Source organism: Sturnira hondurensis, unplaced genomic scaffold (genome assembly GCF_014824575.4).
Source record: "Sturnira hondurensis isolate 20B ecotype Veracruz unplaced genomic scaffold, ASM1482457v3 Scaffold0013063, whole genome shotgun sequence".
NCBI lineage: Eukaryota > Metazoa > Chordata > Mammalia > Chiroptera > Phyllostomidae > Sturnira > Sturnira hondurensis.
Genome location: NW_028085694.1, coordinates 3532667 through 3555403, shown reverse-complemented (window position 1 = coordinate 3555403; position 22737 = coordinate 3532667). Strand labels below are relative to the sequence as shown.

General features: G+C 41.3%; 1 protein-coding gene across 2 annotated transcripts in view; it reads left to right on the top strand.

The window, feature by feature from the left end:
* DNAI3 (dynein axonemal intermediate chain 3) overlaps positions 1 to 22737 on the top strand; it is a 78595-nt gene that overhangs the window by 45099 nt on the left and 10759 nt on the right. For both annotated transcript variants that reach the window (XM_037060944.1, XM_037060945.1), the window contains exons 14-18: positions 1186 to 1259; positions 4748 to 4892; positions 6195 to 6282; positions 14973 to 15103; positions 20114 to 20177. In XM_037060944.1, coding sequence (XP_036916839.1) covers positions 1186 to 1259; positions 4748 to 4892; positions 6195 to 6282; positions 14973 to 15103; positions 20114 to 20177 — 502 coding nt within the window. The remainder of the gene's footprint in view (positions 1 to 1185; positions 1260 to 4747; positions 4893 to 6194; positions 6283 to 14972; positions 15104 to 20113; positions 20178 to 22737) is intronic.

Sequence of the window (22737 nt, the reverse complement as noted above, 5' to 3'; positions counted from 1 at the left end):
GACCCTAGTTCACTGTTGGTGGGATTGCAGACTGGTACAACCACTATGGAAAACAGTATGGAACTTTCTAAGAAAACTAAAAATGAACGTGCCTTTTGACCCAGCAATTCCACTATTAGGAGTATATCCTAAGAACCCTGAAACACCAATCCAAAAGAACCTATGCACGCTGATGTTCATAGCAGCACAATTTACGATAGCCAAGAGTTGGAAGCAACCTAGATGCCCATTGGTCAATGACTGGATCAAAAAGCTATGGTACATTTACACAATGGAATTTATGCTGCAGAAAGGAAGAAGGAACTACTACTCTTTGCAACCTCATGGGTGGAACTGGAAAGCATTATGCTGAGCGAAATAAGCCAGGCAGTGAAAGACAAATACCATATGATATCACCTTTAACAGGAATCTAAACAACAAAACAAACAAGCAAGCAAAATATGACCAATGACTCTCAAATACGGAACAGGCTGACAGGGTCCAGAGGGGAGAGGGGAGAGAATCATAGGGGGAAAGGGGATGGACTCACATGAACAAGTATAAAGGACACATGGACAATAACTAAGGTGGGGGGTGGAAATGGGAGGGAGGTGGGGAGCACTGGGGGGGGGGCAGGGCTGGGAATATAAGACAGAAAACTGTACTTGAACAAGAATTAAATAAAAATAAAAATTAAAAAAATAACCTTAGAACTGACAAAATAAAAAAATAAAATAAAATGAAATAAAAAATTTTTTAAAAAGGCATCTGTGAAAAAAGACTGGAAAATATATGGCAGAACTGTATTTGATCTTTAAACCTTATATTTCCCAAGTTTCTCTGACCACGTTATGCCCTTTTAATAAAAATTAAAACAAAAAAAGAAAAACTAAAAATGTAAAAAGCTGTGAGAAGCCCTGGGCGGCATGGTTCAGTAGGCTGGAGCATCCTCCAGAGCCAAAGGCTTGCTGGTCGATTCCCAACTGGGGCAGGTGCCCAGGTTGTGGGCTGATCCCTGGTTGGGGCACATGCAGGCAGCCCGCTGATTGGTGTTTCTCTCTCGCATTGATGGTTCTCTCTCTCTCTCCCCCTTACCTTCTCTCTTGAGTGAGAATAAAATAAAACCTTTAAAAACAACTATGAGAAGAAAGTCATTACTGTTCTAGGTTCAAAGAACTTAATTCTTGCTTTTTTTAAAAAAATAGATTAACAGAATGGGTTCTGTTTTTGAGAATCGAAGTGGAATATGCTGTCAACTTGTCACCTGTTCAGCAGATTGGTATGTCTTATCTTAAACATCACCAAATATGTTTTCATATTCTTTTTTTTCTTAGATGTTAGAAAAAATATTTTTTTTCTTACATGTTTTTTTACAACATATTCTTTTTTTCTTAGATGTTTTGAAGATCATTGCCTTTCTCTGCTCCTTAAATAATCTTTATTGTGGTCATTAAACCTTGTATAACTGAAAGAATGTTATAGATTGTTTCTTGTTAAAAATATATATTCATGAATACAAAATATGTTGTAAAAAGAATTAACTAGATTTCATGATTGATACTGTTATATAGCATTATCCACAGTTATTCTGCTTCTTCAAATTCTCTTGTAAGTTTGCAGCTTGCATTGTTTACATTCAATTTTGTCTCACAGTTATGAAGGGTATAACATTTAATTTGAAAAGCTTTTATAAAGAGTAAAAGCTTTATAAAGAATGGAACCTGAGACCAGGTTTGCATATTTATAAAAAGTGTTTTTATAAATAACTTGGCTTTTATTGCATATTTATAAAAAGTGTTTTTATAAATAATTTGGTAACCATGTTGAAGAATGTTTATTTTAAAAATTACATCTCCCAATTTATAGAATTCAAAATCATAATGAAATGGGAAATATAAAGGATAATAGTATTATCTAGCATCCAAATGCTGGCACAATTTTACCATTGCAAATAGCTTTGACCCTGATAGAAACAATGACACCTCAAGCCGTAGGCTCTTCAGAAGTATGTGGGGAAAATAAATAAATAAATTAATTAATTATAAAAAGAAGTGTGTGGAGTGGCAGGCAAAGTCTTCAGTAACATCAGCTTGGACAAGGGGTGGAGGAGAAAAGATTAACCCTGTGGGCATGCATTGGGTAAGGTTCTGTGACTGCAGGCAATAGAAACTGACAATGGCTAACTTAAGGGGACAGAATAAATTTACTGGAAATACGTTAATTGGAAGTGTATGCCAAAACTCTACTAGGTGCTTTAATAAGTTAACTCTTTTATACTTGCAATGACTTTGAAAAATACTTATAAAGAAAATAAGACTCAGAAGGTAAAGTTCACTATATATAATGAGTTATATCCTATATCCTATATCATAGCTAGTAAGTAATGATGTTACTGAATAAAAGGAAGAGCTAACTCCGGTCTCAGAAAGAGCCCCAGGGATCTGGGTAGCAGGAATAAATGGCCAGCCCCTTCTTAATGAATGACTTGGTCCCGCCCCTGAGTCACTGGAGAATCTGGCTGACTTCCGTTGCATTGTGAACTCACCCCTTTGGCCAGGGCAGGAATGGCTGAGCCCTTGGAAGGACAGTTTCAATTTGACTGCATCCAATAGGATAGAAGCAGTTTCCTCGAAACAATTAGAAGGCTTTTGCCAAAAAATAGGTGAGGAGAGGGTGGTTATTCCCCAGGCAAAAGCAATGCATGGCATCTATAGGGCCACATGGAATATTGCGCATCAATTACAATTATATTATTATTTCCTGGAGAAATGCTTACAGTATAATGTTGATTGTAAACCACAAAGGCAGAGCTATACTGTGCTTCAGCAGCCTTGGAAACAGTTAGAAACACTGAGCAGACTAAAAATATTACATGTTTTATATTGAACATACAGATCCTTGATTATTATTTATGATGATGTCCCTTGAATTTAGAAATAGCTTAAGAATAGTTCCTTGAAACGTTGTTACAATAAAAAAAAATTATGCATTTGAAAAAGCTAACTTTTCATTATCATAATTAGTCCTAATCTTCATACTTCAACCATGCCAAAGGTCTTATAATATACTAGATTAAGATAAAGTAATGTTCCAGTAATTAAGAGTGTGTGACTAATTTATACAGAAGTTCAACTGAAATTTTATGTATTTAACAAAATCATTTCACAAATAATGTAAATTAACGGCATAAATGAGATTCAAGAAGAGCTATGTAATTTTGAAACAGTTTTAAATGAACTATAACTATGTTTTAAAATAAATCTTATTTCATCATTTGTGGTACTCTCCCAAAAATTTATGTTTTTTACAACACAAAAATTACTACTATTTTAATAATTTTATTTTAATATTTTCTTCATTTAAAATTTAATAATTTTATAAAAATTAATTTAATTAACTTTAACTCTTCATTATTAAGATGAATAAAATATTAGTATTAATTAAATAATTTACATAAATGAATACAAGTTTTGTTTCTCTTTAGTTACCATCCATTTATCTAAATGCATATAGATATAAATCATAATAACATCTTAAGTCTATTAAATCAGGTTACTCATAACCTCAGTAATAGAAATTATGGAGCTAATATGGCATACTTCTCATGGTTTTCATCATATGTTTTTTTCATTCATTTGTTTTATGGGGGGTTTTAAATATTTATTTATTCATTTTTAGAGAAGGAGAGAAATATCCATGTGTGGTTGCCTCTCACAGGCCCTGCACTGGGGACCTGGCCCGCAACCCAGGCATGTGTCCTGACTGGGAATTGAACTGGTGACCCTTTGGTTCACAGCTGCACTCTATCCACTGAGCTACACCAGCCAGGACTATCATATGTTGTTACACAGTTAATATAAATACCCTTATACTACAGCACTGTACAAGTTTCACTATAAATTTTACCAAGTTTATTGCACTAAAAACATATATGTGCAGAACTGCATAAAGAATTTTCACATACATTATATCATCTGATTTCTCTAATCTACCTGTGAGGAAGGAGAAACAAGAAGAGAAATAACATTTTTTGGACATCAACTATGTAAAAAGCATATCAAATCCAACTCCATCTGTATATGTGGTGTTTTCACTATGAATATACGAATAGGGAGTGACTGCTAACCTGTACAGGGTTTCTTTTGGAGGTGGTAAAAATCTAAAATTGCCCTGACTGATGTGGCTCAGTAAGTGGATTGAGCACTAGGCTACAAACTAAAGGGTTGCTAGTTCAATTCCCAGTCAGGACACATGCCTGGTTGCAGGCCAGGTCCCCAGTAGGGATTGCGTGAGAGGCAACCACACATTGATGTTTCTCTCCCTCTCTTTCTCCTTCCCTTCCCCTCTCTCTAAAAATAAATAAATAAAATCTTTTTTTTAATCTTCTAAAACTGATTGTGGTAATGGTTGTATAACTCTGTGAATATATTTAAAAAGCACTGAATTGTGCATTTGAAATGGGTAAATTTGGGGGTATATGAGTTATATTTTTAAAAAGCTGGTATGTTAAAAAAAAGATTGTGCCAATCTCCCAATTCAATTCTCATATTCAGTAATATTAGTCTTGAGACCAGCAAAATTATTAAGTAACTCTATGAACTGCATAATTCTCTAGAATATTAAAAATTTATTTCATAAAAATCCTACTTTCAGAGGTATTAAATATAGCCATGACCACATTGCTAATCTGTAGCAGCAACAATCGTAGTCCTGAGGTTACACCTCTTCTTTGTGTTTATTTTTAAAAATGTAAACTTTTTTTTAAAGCACAGTATGTTTTTGGGATATCAGACCCCTGAAAACCGTAACCCCTCAGCCAACAGACAAAAAGAAAGAAGAAACTATTGAGATTCCTTCTGACGTGCCATCTACATTTTTGCATCTAGATCTCTCCTGGAAACCCCTCGCTAAGGTAGGTACCATAGGGTCTATTCTATATTCTATATCATCTATATGCACAGGTGTACACACATACACCCTAAAAGCAGAGCAGCTCAGACTCACACGGGACTTTATAATTCATGTATTCATGCACCCAGTAAACCCATTGATTCAGTTATTATGATGTCTGCCTTCATCATGCCCAAAACCACAATCATCGTGACTTGAAATTAGTGTTCGTTCATGTGTAAGCAAGCCACAACTTACAAATGGTTTGCATAATAATCAATCAATTGCATATCAGTTGCTTGTGAGTGGGTACACTCCCAGGTTAGCCCTGAAAAACTACTTTTATCTCTATTGTAGCCCAAATTCTGGATTGTTTGCACATCAGTAGTAGGGAAAGAGTATTGTAATACCTATGATCAAATAAAAATGAAAAGTAATTGAACAAGAAATTATCTGTACTTATCTTGAATGGCAGAGCTCCAAGAAAAACTATTTTAATTAAAGGAACATAGGGCTGTAGTGTGATGTGTGCAAAGTACTAATGAACTGCTGATGGTGATGGCTATCTGCCTTTGAAACATCTAAATCTAACTCCAAACTTAATACTTTTTTAATATTTGATTTATAAGTATCACAAGAATTACACTATTTTATATTTCTCCCCAATAGAAGAGAAGTAACTGAGATTAGAAATTAGAAAGAGGATAAAAATTTTCTGGGCAAGGATTCCGTGAACTGTAAATAACTTTAAAAGAAATGAGCAAGCAAAAACTCATCTGAGAATAAATGTATAGCATATGGACAAACATCCTGATTGAGAAAAGTTGCCAGGGAGCCAAGAGAGGAGAGTGTGAAGTGGGACCATTTTCCATTGTGGTGCAGACCCAGGGCCACGTCTGGAACTCAAGGGCACAAGCGTCCCCCCATGGGGGGACTGGGCAGTGCTGGGCAGATGACAGGTTCCTGAACGTCTCTCTGGAACTTCCTTTAACTGCAAGATTTAGGGAACAGAAGAATGAGCCATTGTTTTGTATTAAAACCAATAAGGACATACTAGGAAATAGAATACAAAGCATGTTCAGAAATTATATAACCCATAAGACTTTGGGATTAGGAAATAAGCCCCCACATAAGCCCCCTTCAGCAGCGTGGTCTTAGAAACGGTGCAGGTGCTTTCCCCAGGGAAAGACAACCAGGAACCTGAGGGAGGGTGGGGAGGAGAAAAGAGGGGGAGGTGGGAAACAGCAATCTGGGGGCAGAAGGTAAAAGCAAGAATAAATTAAGGATATGTGGAAATCACCTTTCTTGTGTGTTCTCCCCAAAGCTGAAACTGTCCAAAGGGGAAACAAGTTTAGACCACTGCCCAACCAAAATTAGCCTGGGTGAAGAACGCCTGCTCTACAAAGCACAAGGTAATTGCCCGGGGTCACTGAAAAACTGTTTGACAGTCTGAGGGTTAATAGCTTTTTATGTCTGACGTTACTTGCTGGGATAGTCTAATTTGTAAGAAGAGCACAAAAAGTCAAGCTCTGCGGTGTGGAACTTTATCATGGCTATCATAGCCGCAGCCGACACATTAAAACTGCATTTACACACAAAAGGATTTGTTCACTTTGCTTTCACATTTATTGAGCTCATTCGTGTATTTGAGAAAGCTTAATAAATAAAACAATATTAATGAAGCCCACCTAACAAATATGTATATGCTCAAAGTGTAATTCTGTAGAATGGGTCGTTTCTCAAGTCTGGCAAAATAACTTATGAAGTACTAAAAAAACAAAATTACCATTCTCGATCTGAATATCACAGAAAAATTAATATGCTTACAGCACTATGACAAAACTGATAAAGAATAATAATTAACTTTTAAATCCATTTCAACCATGCACCTTCGTTGTAGCAATTGAAGGGTGCACTGTAAAAGCTACTAAAAAGTGGGCTTGACTATCCTTGAGAATGATGCATAGTGAAAATGTACAAGAATCACTAGCAACTAAAGAATTTTTCAAATATTTGCCTTATCAAAATGATTTTCATTTATAAATTTTTCTTTTTTTTCATTCATAATTTTTTTTACCTTCTGTTAAATGATGGGACATCTAAGAAAAATCTATTACATATCTAATATGCACCTTGGGTAAAACTTACTTTGAAGGCATATGTTTCCTATAAGCCAAGACCTCATACTAAAAATAAACAAAACTGAAAACAAACACAATGGCTTCCTGCCCTGGCTGGTGTGGCTCATTTGGTTGAGTGTCAACCTGCAAACCGAAGGGTCTCAGGTTCCATTCTGCATCAGGGCTCAGGCCTGGGTTTTGGGATTGGTGGGGGGCATGTATAAAAGGCAACCAGGGTTGCTCTCCCTCTCTTCCTCCTTCCCTTTCCTTCTTTCTAAAATCAATAAGGATGTCCTCTGGTGAGGATTAAACACACACACACACACACAGAACAAAGACTTCTTTTTGAGGTTCCCAGGGGACATCTGCTCTCTGTGGGTGTGCAGAACTGCTTACACATCCCGAAGACTTGTAGGCTTGAAGAGAGATTAGTCCATGGTCAATACAATGGAAAACTCCGAGACTTACGTGCTTTTTGACATAAACTTGGAGACTATATCAGAAAGCAGAAAACCGGAGGTTTACAACCAGAGTTTTGCTTTAGAAAGGTGACAGAAGAATGTGCGTACAGATGAAGGGGACCACACTACCCCAAACCTCTCGTGCTGGGTAGGGAGGTTCCCTCAGACACTTCCCAAGTTTCCTGGTTCCTACAAAAGGCTGAGAATAGTGGAAAGTGGTCCAAAATTCATCCTTCCAGACCAAGATTGGAATTTCCAAATCACTGTCAGAAAAATCACAACCCTTCCTTCAAAACTTTGTGGCTTCCAAGCCCACCTACGCAAGGAGACGCCGCTGGTCCCGCTGCAGCCCAGCGGGCAAAGGAAACGGCTGCTGGGCGGAGGGCTGCTCGCAGCCATCAGGCCGGAGTTGGAGACGGAGGCCCGAGGAGAAGGTCCCCGCAGCAGGATGCGGAGAGGAGCAACTGGCAGCGCAGCAGCAGACGCATTGAGCGGATGGAGGGTCCTACAAAGAGAATGGAGAGAGAGAGGCGCAGGTGGAGCCAGGGAGCATAGAAAAGCCAGGACATGGGAAGAAGAGCCACAGACAGCAGGACACCACCAAGGAAGGCCGGAGGTCCAGCAGAGAAGTAGCCACCTGACAAAGACAGCACGCAGGAGAGGGGCCTGCGGGATGAAGCTGTCCTCAGCAATTGCTGCTGATACTGAATCAGCAACAACACTGTTCCGATATTAAATGATTTGGGTCCGTTGGAAGGACTGGAATAAATAAGAATAAAGCCCTCAAGAAAACGAACTGAGATGCCCAACTCAGACTCCGTTAAAATAGAAAACCTAGATGGTTTAAAGATGTACATGTAAAAACTAAAATATAAAATACTAGAGGAAAACTGCTTTTAATCTCAGAGTATGAATGACCTTCCTGAACAATACACATTAGCCAGGGGCCATAAAAGAAGAAAAAAATAACACATATAATTACAGAAACACTTAAAATCTGTGGGGGGAAATTGGAATCACTATTCAAAGCAGTATTTAAAATAGTGCATATTTTCTAATTTATTTTGGATTTTTCCATTCCAGGGGGGCTGTAGGTGAGTTTCCTCCCCACCCCCTCCTCTCTGTATTGTTATTGGTTATTTATTGAATTCCAGCCTGAGGGTCAGACACTGTGCTAATATTGCACATGCTTTCATTCACTTAGCAGGTATTTATGAAATACGAGGCCCCGAGGGTACCACAGTGAGTAAAACAGACGCTAATGATCACAAAAGTCCTGCAAGCTGGGAATTTTCATTACCATTTCACAGTTCAGGAAACCAAAACCAAGAGAGGTTAATGTAACTTATAAAAAGCATTAAATGCCCCAGTCTTACTTTTTAACCTCATTAAAAGAGTTGGTTAGGAGCATGTTTATTGGTTTGATACAGTTTATAGTAAGGATAGCATTGTATATTTTAAAGGGTGTTTCTTTCCTTATTCACTTCTATTAGAATGTAGTTGACATACAATGAAATGCACATGGGCAAGCATTCAATTTAATGTTTTGACATAGTAAAAACCTGTGAAACCATCGCTATAACCAAGGTAACAAACATACTCATCACTCGCAAAAGTTAACGTCTATAGGAATCCCCCCCAGTAATCCCTCCAGCACCTCCCCCACCTCCGCCCTCAGTCCACCGCTGGTCTGTTGTCTGTCGCTGTGTGTCAGTTTACATTTTCTGCAAATTTATGTCAATTGTATAATATATACTCCTTGTTGATGTGGCTTCTTTCAATCAGCTTAATTAGTTTGGGATTCATCCATATTGTTGTGTGTATGGATACTTTATTCTTTTTTTTATTCCAAAATGGTATTTCATTGTATAAATATACCATAGATGTTTACCCATTCACCTCTTGATGGACATTTGGATTGTTTTCAGCTGAAGGCTATTAGAAATAGAATTTCCATCAACATTCATATCCTGGTCTTTGTTTGGAAGTATGCTTTCAATTGCCTTGGGTAAATACTTAGGAATGGAACAACTAGATTATGGGCAAGTGTATGTTTAACTTTTTCAGAAACTGCCAAAGTGTTTTCCAAAGTGGTAGTACCATTTCACACTCCAGCCAGCGGTGTATGAGGGTTCCAGTTTGACCACATCCTCACCAACAGTTAGTATGGCTAGTCCTTTTAATTTAATCATTCTAAAAGTTGAGTATTGATATCTCATTTGTGTTTACCTAATGACTAACAGTGTTGAGCATTGCATTATTAGATAGATAAATGTTTAGGATTATTACATCCTCATGATGAATTGGAAATATCCTTTACCCAGAAATCTACTTTGTCTGATATTACAATAGCCATCCAGCTTTCTTTTGGTTAACGTTAGCACAGTATACCCTCTGTATCCTTTGACTTTTTACCTATTGGTGCCTTATATTTGACATGCATTTCTTGTAGGTCTAGATTTTTAAAAAATCCAATTTGGTAATCTCTGTCTTTTTATTGGAACATTTAGAACATTTAGATTTAATGTGATTATTGATATGATTAGGTTGAAACTACCATCTTTTTTCCTACCGTCTCTCAGGGATTAAGGTCCCTTGTGATCTAGTGTCCAGTTTTTTAAAAATTATAGTTTTATGTATTTTGCCTGGTTTTGGTTGTTTTACATTAAAGAGCATAAGTCCAGCACTAACTGCTCTATCTTGGCCACAGCAGAAGTTTCTCTAAAGTGTGTTTTTAAAAAATCGTTGTGAGATACGACTTTTTTAAAGCAAATGTATCTAAACTTCAGTGTCCTTAGTGTGAGTGTAATTTCTGTTGATCCTGCATTTCTTTTTTTTTAAAGATTTTATTTATTTATCTTTAGAGGGGAAAGGAAGGAGAGAAGGAGAGAAGTATCAATGTATGGTTGCCTCTTGTGAGTCCCCTGCTGGGAACTGGCCTGCAACCCAGGCATGTGCCCTGACTGGGAATCGAACCTCAATTGTGTGGTTCGCAGGCCCATGCTCAATCCACTGAGCCACGCCAGCCAGGGCTGATCCTGCATTTTTTTACCAGTATTACTGGGTCCTAGGCAATGTCTTCCTGAGGACTGCCTAAATACAGCACCATTTCCAAAGACAGAGGCCTGGTGTGCCCTTTAAAGAACATTACGTTTTATTTTGGTATAGGGACTGCTAACACTGTGGAATAGACACCTAATGCTAAATGTGACCAGAAACATAAGATAGAAATGTTGTGATCCTTTCATTTTTAAAAGAATAATGTTTACACTGTTAACTCCTTATTTATATATGTGTTTATTATTCAAAACATTCATTAAAATTCTACAGAGTGCCAGGCTCTGAGAATACAGCTGTGAAAAAGGCAAGTCCCTCCTGCCATGGGTTTGCATGCTGTTGGGACAGACACTGCAATCCGTGACCAGCACACATCTACCTGCACTTAAGGCAGTGCCTGTTTAAACTGAAGAACCTTGAAGCATGTCCCAAATGGTATCAGACGGGAATATTCCTCATCACACGAATGTTCTCTTTCCAGACAGTCATTTTGGGGGTCTCTTAGAGAAAGGCATATTTGGCTAATTCAGTTCATAAAGAGAATGGACACGTTTTTGGATTCTCAGCTGAGACTAGAATTGGCTGTGTCCCCTTATGCATGTCCTGACATCCACGTTACAGACAATTCCACAGGTCCAGACAGAATGACATTTCACTTGACAATGCCGTCGACCTTGCTGCCCCTTGCCTCTGATCTCTAAGGCTGTTACTGTGGCCATGTCCTACCTCTTGTGCAGACGGCCAGCTTTCAGGAGGACTTACTTGAAATCTAACTATGGTCTTTTGGGTCTCCTTCAGGCACACTGACAGCTGTCTACCTCGTCTAGCCTGACTTAGGCCTGTTGACTAAAAAACACTCACATGCTTCTTCACCACATTTTGCTATTGACCTGATAGTAGTTCAACTGTCAATCACAAATCCAGGCTGTTCTGAAGACCTCACTCATCTTGGTGTCAGCGTCTGGTACTCTGTCGCCATCTAGTGGCCACTCACCCTTTGCCTGCCATGTAGGTCGTAATAGTGCCCTTCTAAGTAGCTTTAAGAAGTTCAGCATTTATTCCAAAGAAGAAAACTTTGCTGTAAATGGTTTTGTAATTCCTCATTTGGGATTACTTTTGGAGCCTGTGTTATATTCTTCTAAGCAATGTGGCATAATGGTTAAGGGTGTGGAGTCTGGAGTCCATGGTTTGGATTTAAATCCCAAAACCACAATTTATTGTTTGACCAGGTTAAATTGCTTTACCACTGTGTGCCTTACTCTTTTTTTTAACCTGTTTGCCCAGAGACTAAAGGAAATAGGAGGAGGCAGGGTGGGGTAAATAATAGAGATGAGTACCTCACAGAGTACTGTGAAGATAAAATGAGTTGATACATGTATAACTCGAACAACAGCACATCGTCATCTCACAACGAATGTTAGCCACCGGGTATGACATCTTGGCCCAGTTGCTTAAACCCTCTGAGCCTCAGTTGACTCGTTCCTGGAGGCAGATTAATGTTTAACCACCTCGAGTTATTGTGAGAATTGAATGCAGTGGTTCATAAGCACACAGTTTAGTGCCTGGCATGTGGTAAGCGTTCAATAAATGTTAGCTGCTATTATCACTACTCTCCTCAGGAGTGGAAAATCCATGAACTGTGAGGATGACGTTGAATTTAATAAACACCCAAGTTACTTCCGTCAAGTCTGAGTAAACCCGTTGATGATCACGTTTTCCTTTCGCCACCTGCTGTTTGACTCCACCGCATTAGACACGACCCACGAAGCCCCTTCTCTTGGCTTTTGTGCCTTTTCTGATACTCCTTCAGTTTCTCTTCTCAGCCTTCTTTCCCTGTTCCATTTTCACCTTGCTTCCCTCATCGTGGAATTGAACCTCAGATTCCAACTTCAGCTGTGTGCTTTCGTCATTACACTCTCCTCCCCCCTCGCCTCCCCCCACACACACACCGCTGTGATGTGGTCTACCCTTTCATCTCGGCCAAGGATTCCCCCCTCCTTTCTCTCCTCCTGCAGAACAGAACTGGAGTCACCTGGACTCTCTCCTGGGCCGCACGTCCGGTCCTTCTCCCAGAACAATGCAGTCGTCAGTCACAGTGTGTCGCACACATGCCTCTTCCTTTGCATTACTAGTAGTGACCCTGCCTCAGGCTTTTGTCTTCCTTTGTTACATCAGAGGCCTCCAAATTTTCACATTTTGAGCACATATTCCCAATGAACATGTGTTTATTTATAAATTATGTCCATGTCCTACTTTACTAGTAGATATTTTCTTGTCCAATTTGTACGCCAGCTTTATTAGGTTTGGTCTCTAACCCTCTTATAGCTTGTTTTACTTTAAACATGGCTTAGTTTTATAAATTTAATTTAATTGTAAAATTTTTTTTCAGCTACAGTTTACATTCAATATTATTTTGTATTGGTTTCAGGTGTACTGCATGGTAGTTATGCAGTCACACACTTTACAAAGTTCTCCCTGATATTTCCAGTACCCAAGTGGCACCACACATAGATACTATAATATTACCAAGTATACTCCCTACACTGTACTTCCATCTCCATGACTATTTCACATCTACCAATCTGTACTTCTCAGTCCCGTCACCTCTTCACCCAGTGCCTCCCGCTGCCCCCTGGAAACAAACCATCAGTCTCTGTTCTCCGTGTATACCGATGAGTCTGTTTTGTTTGCTTGTTCGTGAGATTCCACATCTAAGTGAGACCCTACTAATTATATATTCAAAATAAATAAGTTGCCCTGGCTGGTGTAGCTCAGTGGATTGAGCGCGGGCCTGCGAACCACACAATCGCGGTTCGATTCCCAGTCAGGGCACACGCCTGGGTTGCAGGCCAGTTCCCAGCAGGGGACTCACAAGAAGCAACCATACATTGATATTTCTCTCTTTCCCTTCCTCTCTAAAGATAAATAAATAAAATCTTTTAAAAAATAAATAAATAAATAAATAAGTTAATGACTCTAACTTTATATATTAAATGGGTACAAAGAATCTTTTGCTCTTGCTAAATGTATTATGAGTATCTTTTCAGAAGAACAATGTGTTTGAATGTGCCTAGATATTTCCGAAATGCTGATGGACACTTGGTAACCCAGTGTCCAATATGGATATGGATCCATGGTTGGCTTACCTTGGGTCTTATTTTTAATGTCTTATCTAATGGGGAAAACGAAACGTGCAGATCCCAAACAATGGAAGTGTTGGTTGACTGAGCCTACTAAGTCATGGTAATTATTTTTCATTTTCCTCTGGAATTATGCTGAAGATATTTTGAAATGTAGTAATATATGTTTAGTGTAGGTGAAGTTTTCTTCTCCTATTTTAGTTTTCATTTGTATGTTTGTTTGGTTGGTTTGTGTTGTTTTTTGTTTTCCCAGGGGTGACATAACCTGGGGGGTATATTGAGAAGATATGGGGAGGAGGGTGTTGGGAGCACTGTTTCTCTACCACCTTTCCCCCAAATTAAATATCATATTTCTTAAAAACTAGTAAGTGACCTGAAGCAATGTCTAAGACTTTTCATTAAGAGAATAGGAATATGAGATATAACACTAAAATACCCAATTTAAACACACACACACACAGAAAGCAACTGAGAAAAATATACCAATACTTTCATAGCAGTTACCTCTGTAAGATATAATAATGAGTTCCATAATTTTCCTCATGCTTTTCTCCCTTTTCAATAAATCACATTTATCAATTTTAGATCATAAAAGTTTTTGTTTCAAAACAAAATGACATGAGATATTTTGAAAAGGAAATAGGCAACACTTGAATCTCAGCCCCCCAAGTCAGCTGCGCTTTTCTGCTCCCAGGCGCAGCTATAGCTACAATACGGTGCGGCCCCTGGTGTTGGTCAGCAGTAGACTGAGGCTAACCGAAAAAACAAGATATTCTACATGCTGTGCTTGTGACAAACAAGCAATACATTTTAAATTAATTTATTTTTTAGAAGTTAAAGGATTTTTTCCACCTAAAAGGCTAATCTCAAATTGTTTGGAAAATTTCCATGTGGTACCAACTGAATAAAAATGACATGAGTTTCTCAGTAGAAAATCCTACTGAGAATATTAAGGACGGTAGACCCCAGGGGTGTACTTGGTGTCCAACATTTACGGTAAGTGATTTCAAAATGATGTAAATATATAGAAGTGGTTTCTAAGCTGTGTGCCCGGACACATTTCAGAACCCCCTGCAAGGCTGACAGTGGGGTCTCCCCAGTACCTCCCAGGACACACTTCAAAGGACAATGCAGCTTCTGTCAGTTTTATGTACCGGGCGTCCTGCATAAGCTTCTACTGCCAAATTAGAAGTCTAAAAATGCTTGGATTTTTGCCTGCCACACTGAGGAGGAAATGGGGCAATTGTATAAATATAAACTAACTATATTTTAAAAGATCATCCACCATAAATATGTGCTTCTTCCACGCACCCTTCTCTCAAAGACAAAGCGTTAGCTGAGAACAAAGCCATGAAGTCAGGAGAAATGAATCCCTACCAGAACCTGGAAAGCGGACTGGCCAACATTCTCAAGCCAATAGAGGACTTCTGCACAAAGTTCTTTGTGGGCACAGAGGTGAGTCAGAATTAGGTTTTTTAAATTAATATTTTTAATTACACTGAAATACATGATGATAACCTCTATTGCACCTTTGCTTCGTGAAAACTTATTTGTATCATTTTCACATTTTAAAATGCTTATTTGCACTTAACATTTTTAGCCACAGTGCTGCATAGATTTGTGGAGGTTTTTAATTTTTTTTATTTAATTCTTGTTCAAGTACAGTTTTCTGTCTTATATTCCCAGTTCTCCCCCCCGCCCCAGTGTTCCCCACCTCCCTCCCATTTCCACCCCCACCTTAGTTATTGTCCATATGTCCTTTATACTTGTTCATGTGAGTCCATCCCCATTTCCCCTGTGATTCTCTCCTCTCTCCCCTCTGGTCCCTGTCAGCCTGTTCCGTATTTGAGTGTCTTTGGTCATATTATGCTTGCTTGTTTGTTTTGTTGTTTAGATTCTTGTTAAAGGTGATATCATATGGTATTTGTCTTTCACCACCTGGCTTATTTCGCTCAGCATAATGCTTTCCAGTTCCATCCATGATGTTGCAAAGGGTAGGAGCTCCTTCCTTTCTGCAGCATAGAGTTCCATTGTGTAAATGTACCATAGTTTTTTGATCCAGTCATTTACTGATGGGCATCTTGGTTGCTTCCAACTCTTGGCTATCATAAATTGTGCTGCTATGTGTTTTAAATGTCCCTGGAAAAATCTGTAGAATTAAGCGTGATCATTTTTATTAATAATGTATTGATCAACCTGTGAATTTTATCAAGTGCCGCTACCATAAAAGAAACCATGCTGTTAGAGATTTACTAAAAAAATATATTGTTTTGTTATATTAGTAGATGCCACCACCATCTACTAAGAAAGATAGTAAAAAACTCACTCAATTTAAAAGATAAATAACAGCTGGATATAATAACTTAACAGCTGCCATTTTTTAGTATTTACTATTATAACCAAAGTGGGCCCACTTTTATTAGATATTTCCTACACAGCAGGGTCTGTGCCAGGTATTCTCCAAATTACATCTCATTTAGTCATAATAATCTTGTGAGGGTGATATCACTATTCCCATTTTCCAGATGAGGAAACCAGGCTCAGAACTTTATCTTATGGCCGTACAGCAGCAGAGATGCCTGGTCAGTCATGACTCCATTTTCCTGAAATAAAGGGTTTTTCTCTCAGGCCATACCTCTGTGAGGAAATGCTGTAGCTCAGTCTCACTGAATGCAATCTGCTTTCACACCTCAGTATTCGGAGGGAATTAGTCGGTTCCCCCACTCTCAGGAATATACTGCCTGCCAGGAACTGTGCTAGGCCCTGGATCAGAAAGGAATCCATAGCACGGTCCCTGTGCTCAGGGTGCTCACTGCCTAGTTAAGGGGCAGACACATCCACAGCACACCGGAGCCAGCCCAGGGGCCAAAGGGCCAGGAAGGAAGAGGCTGGGGAAGGTGCTCTCTGAGCAGATGACATTGGAGGCTGCGGAGGCACCTGAAAGGTCAGGGCGAGAGTACACTTTGCAGCAGATGCAATAGCCTGCACTGTATTTTGGAGTTACAAAGGCTGGGGTTTGTCTTCAGACAGTGGAATAGTTTCATGTAGGAAGCAAAGCTAAGGCATGGAATGTTAGGTCGGAGCCCAGCAAAGGGCCTTTTCTGCCACGTTAAGTAACCTGAATTTCACTGGGTGAGCCATGGAGCACTACTGAACAGATACATGTTTTATAACATGAGCTTCACACCAAAGTTTTTAGGGGGGCGGTTTATTCTGAAAAAATACAGAACAAAATTTACCATCTTAACCACTTTTAAGTGTCCAAGTCAATGGTAATAAACACATTCCTGTCCCGGTGCAGCCGTCGGCGCCATTCATCCCCAGAACTGTTTCGCCATCCCAAACAGAGTCTGCATCCACTAGCACAGCAACTCGCCCTCCCTCCCGCCCCGGCCCCTGGCAACCAGGGTTCCACGTCCTGTCTCTCTGAATTCACCTGCGCTAGGCACCTCGTGTAAGTGGAATCATACGTTTTTTTTGTCCCTGTGCTCACCAAAACTTTAAAGCAGGGGAAGACAGCTTTAGAAACAATAAGTAACTGCAAAATCTTAAAACAGAAATTAAAGTGTAATGCCCTTTGCTTAAACTCCTCAGTGATGACTCGGCAAAACATGAATAAAAGCTGAGTACCTCACACTGGGGCCTGTAAGATTCTGCACAATTCGGCCCCCTCCTGTGTCTCCGTCCCGTCTGCACCAATCTCCCTCAACCACCCCAGCTGCTCTGATTTTTCCTTCAGTATTCTTATACACCAGACTCTTTCCTGCTTACCTAGCCCTTGCCCTGCTTGGAATTAACTTCATCTGCCATTCATCGGGTACCACTGAGCATTTAATACATGCTCCACGCTGTTCTTGGCCCAGGGAACAGAGCAGTGAATTCCACAGACAAAATGCCCTGTCCTTGTGGGACTGGCAAGCCAGTGGAAGGGTCTTGTCTGACCCTTGCTGCGGCTAATCCCTCTGCTCTGGGACCTGCGTGGCTGGTGCAGGGCTGAGCAGGAACACAGAGGGGTCAGACTGGCCAGGCTTTCAGGGGGCCAAGAACAGCACTAGAGAGTCTGAGGACAGTGGAATTGTCAGAACTAAGTAACGGGTTGGAGAAGGATGTGATGCTTTCTGACTACATGGCTGATGATATAATGAGGACTCAACACTTGTTACAGAACAGAGCCAAGGGGGGTTACGATATACTATTACCGAAAGGACCCCCCACTAGATTCGCTATGCCCGTCACCGGAGGAAAGACGTCTCTCAGTGCCAGAGATTTGTGGAAAGGAAAGGAAATATTTATTTAAAGCTGTGCAGACTTAGAGTGACTCAATGTCTCCATTAAAATATTTAAGTCCTTTAGGATACCCACAGATACACACAGTCCCTTCTCCCTCTGCCCTAATCAGGGATACCATATCTCAGGAAAAGAAGAAGTTCGTGATTCAGGCTCCCGGCACCATCAGCTGTGTCACCGCCACAATCTCCAGTTAATCCAAAGCCACGTGGCACCTTCTCATGGCCCACCAGCAAGAGTCCTTTCATACCTTTTCTTCCAGGCAAAGTCTCTCCTGCTTCCTAAGCCACATGGCAAAAGGGATCACCCCAAAGCTGCGTGGTCCCGACTCTGCCAAAGCCACGTGGTTCTCCCTTGGCATGGCTGCCGAGTCTGGGTTTAAATCCCCACACCAACCTTCCTCTGTACTCCCATTTAGTACTCCTCCTTCAATCAGTTACACCTGCCAGCACTCCTGTATTCGTCCAGGTTTACTGGGCTGCCATCATGAGTCTGCGCAGGTGTGGCCCCGTGGCGTGGAGCCAATCTTCTCCAAGCTCTCACGCAGGCACTGAAACCAGGGGGAGCTGTTTCCCAGTTACATCTTGGGTGGAAGTCACTCCCATCCCCCTGGCTCAAAGCATGGCCACAGCTATTTAACATATCTATGAATCCAGTTAGAGGTTATAGATATGTTAAATGACCATGCCAGAGGTTAGCTGCCAAGCTGTTGCTGTTCAAAACAGCTCTGCATGTTCCTGCTCCATGTGCCCCTTCTCCCAACTCAACCCTGTGGGGGTGAGGGCATCCTATATATCTTTCTAATATCCCCTGGACACCTCGAGTTCTGAACCCCATTCCAAGTCCCTATTTGGGGCCCCCCTCTTGGCTGCACCCTGTTACACACTAACTAAATGACCTGATTCTAACTATTCCTGTTTGACTTGGATTCATTTGTGCTCTATGTATCAGCCATGAGTCCCAGGAGACAATAGTAACCCTCTTACTTTGGACTTTGAGGAGGACTTTGAGGAGGGCTGGGGCCACATCCATAAAGCTCCTCACAATTCTGGCAAGCACTGGGTACTCAGTGAATGGTAACAATGACAGGCTAGCCCTGTGCAGCCTGTCTGTGCCCTTGACTGTGACCATGAGTGGAGGGGGCGCTTGTCCTCTGACTGACTTTCCAGTGCCGAGCACAGTCCTTCTGTGTTTAATGCATTAACAGGATGAATAAAGCACAGATCGGTGTGTGAGTGGGCCCTGGCCCGGTGAGCTTTTCCTTCACTTCACATAAATTAAATGTCTTCCCAGCTCCCCTCCCTCACCCTCACATCCCAATCCATCCTTCCTCCCAGTCCTCTCAACTTCCATTTTTATATACGACCTTCTCTGTGTTGTTCTCTAATTTTCCAGTGGGGGTGAGGGGAGCTCATTGAAATGAGACTGCATTTGGATGACCACGAGTAAGTCACTAAACCTCTCTGAGTCTCAGGTTTTGCATCTGCAAGACTAAATTTGAGGGGCTAAAGCTTTCCACTTAACCTCTCCCTCCTCCGCCATGGACTGGTTCTGTCCTTCCCATTTGTGTGGCTTTTTCTGCCTCTTCTTCACCCAGGCTCCTCTGACTTCCCCTCCCCTTAAAGTGGCTGTAAGTGGAACTGGAATATAGATTACTCACCACGTTATTTGGATGGGATCTTATGGTTCCTGTTCTCAAGTGTAAGTGGTAATGTGTACCATATAATGAATCCATATTCCTTCTTTCTCTCTTATCCCACAATTATTTGTTCAGTACTGTTTTGTAACATGCTGAGAATAAATCACTGAGTAAGTTGGACAAGATCCCTTGCCGGAGCTTTCAGTCCCTCGGGACAGTTTCCTATTGTCCCAAGCTTTGGAAACAAAGCTTTGGGAACCCAGCAGCTGGAACTCATGTACAAAGATCGTCTCCATACTGGTTGGTGTTCTCCATGTCACTGTGTGTAGACAAAAGCTCAACAAACTCATTGTCTCTTGGTTTAAGATAAAATCAAGCAATCATGTTAAGCCTTTTCCCAACATTGTACCACATTATCATTTGATTAAATTGACCTGTTGTTTTCTGTTCATTACAATCAGTCTCAGCACAGGACTATGAGGTGTTTTCTTGTCTCTTAAGTGGTCACTGTACTCATCAGGAACCTGTGATATTTTTAGGAAGGTGAAGTGATATACACAGACTGGAAACTGGAAAGAGACCCTGAAACTGGCCGACTGATGAGTAAGTTTTGATGTGTGTGCCATTGTTAAGTCTGTTCCTTTTTCATAAAGTCCTGAGTAACCATGGCCTTGCTAATGGAATGGAGGGCACCTGAGGCCTTGATGCCACACTTGTCACTCAGGGCGAGGGCCTCAGACAAGCAGCACAGGTGCCCCTGGGAGCTGGTTGGAAATACGGAGTCCTGGGCCCTGCCGCAGGCCTACTGAATCTGAGTATGGATTTTAATGAAATTCGCCGGGTGATTTGTCTTTACACCTAAACTTGAGCACAATTTAAAAGAATCATGCTGAGACAGGATAGTAAGGAGCTGGGGAAATTCTTCGGCAAGTGGAAAAGGAAAACTGAGACAGACAGCTGAACGAACTGGCCCGGCAATTTACGACCTGATACAAAAGGTCACCTCCCTCGAGATAACGTCCAGGCCTCAGTTGTACTTCAGCTCCAGGCTGAAATACAGAAAAGCAGCAGAATCAGGTGGGCAACACCAGAACCAATTGCAACGACTAACAACACCTGTCCTGTCATTGACCAATCAGGGGAGACCATGATCCTGAGGCTGCACCTGGAGAACAGATGACTGTTCAACTGAAACCCTCCCCTGAGACCTGCCCTGAGATTCCCTTCTGCAAGAGATAAAAGCTTCAGGACAAAGGACCCAGTGTACACCCTCTCCCTCGGGGGAGCACCCACAACATCCCCTTTCCCTCTCTCCTTCCCCCCAAGGCACAGCATCTCCTAACCTCTAAGGGACCCTGAGATGAACAGTCAGGGGAGCAGTGGGCGGCAGCAGCTCATCCCAGGCTGACCCCCTGAACTGTCCCCAAGGCCCCTTTTCTCTGACTTCCCAGTGAGCTGAGGCAGCCCAGCCTGGGCTCTCCTGTTGCTTCTTCTATGCTAAGCCCTTCCTTGTTTCACTGCCCCCAGCTTCAGTAAATGTACCCTCACAGTCATCTGGACCCGTGCGGTGAAATCTTTCCCACACAAAGTCAAGAACCCAGACAATACAGCTGGCCTGGGCAGACCTTCTCAGGGCCAGGTGCCCTTGTCTGGTAGCAATGCTGTTTTAATAACTCAGCAACATGGTAGTTAATCTATGTGGAAAATCTGAGTCAATGTGAAATTCCAAGCTAAGTTTATGATGCTCTTGAAGACCTCGGGGCAGTATGAGAAAAGTACCTGTAGGACCCTCTTTTGGGGCTTGGACTGGCAGTACTCATGTGTTCCCTATTCCAAAGGCCAGACCTGGGGCAGCTGAGCAGAGGTATTAGGGGGCACACCCAGGGGTGAGTAGAAATCAGTCAGGATTCATGCTCTAGTAAGCAAAGCTTCCTGTCAAAGCTCAAAGCCTTGGAGTTTCCCACAGTGACAACTTACTTAAAGCTTTGGGGTTTTCATGGCACAGAAGTATATATCATCCACAGTTCAAAGCAGGGAGTAACCATAAGCAAAGGAAGAGGCAGCTCCCAGGAGTGCTAGGACACTGGAGAGCAGCGAGGTGGAGCCTCCGGCCGGCTATTGCACAAGAGGATCTGGTCAATCCCGTGAGTGTTTGGACAAGTAGATGTGAGTGACTGACAGGGTCAGAGGTCAGAGCCACAGCCTGCAGGGAAGAGCTGCTGGGGCCCCCTGCTCTCCAGTGTCTTTGCCTCAAACTTCATTCCTTTCCCTTCTGTCTGCTGAGTTGGGTTCCTAGGCTCGAGTCTGCCTCAGACCTGGGAAGGCTTGCTAAGTCAGCATTGTCTCCAGGGAGCCATCTTCATCTGTAAATGAGCATTCCTGCTTTTCTGACATAGGGTCCCCTGAACAGAAACCCAAAGGCGTGTTATTGATGGGACTAGGGCACTGAGAGAGGATTATATGTGACCCAAGAGAGGGTCAAGTGCATGCAGAACTGAGATCGATTTTCCACCTTCGATTTACTCCCAATTCTGTGATTTGAAGTTGAATGCAAAATTATCTATTGGATATAATGAATTTTGATCAGCTACCTCCATGCTTCTCGTGTTTCTAGTTATTCAGTACTTTACTAGTGTGCATTGTGCACGTTCTGCACGCCAAGCACCGTGTCCACAGCAGCAGTGCCCACCACAGCCCTGGGACACAAGCTTTAGGCCAGGACCTGATCACACACAGGTGGACACTGGTTCCTCCTGGTTTCAGAAATTTTCTGGGGGCCTTTCCTCCTCCCGCAGCTTCCTGAACTTCTTTTGGAAAGGCCCAAGATAAACAGGTTTAGTTATTTTTCAAATGAATTTTATTCCATTTGTAGAATAACCAATGACAATAAACTTAAAAACCCAAAGTTTTATATTTGAACCTCCCTCATGTTTGTTTTTTCTTTCTTAATATCATTTACTCACCAAAGCACCACTAAGAACCTACTATGTACCAGGCACCCGTGATATAAAGGTGAACAAGATACTATCCTCCTCTAGAGGAGTCCCACAGTCTATTGGAAAAGTCCAACATATGGAGGAATGAGAACTGATTCTCTGGAGCTGTTAAGAAAAGACTCTACTGCCCTGGCCGTATAGCTCAGTTGGTTAGAACATCATCATCT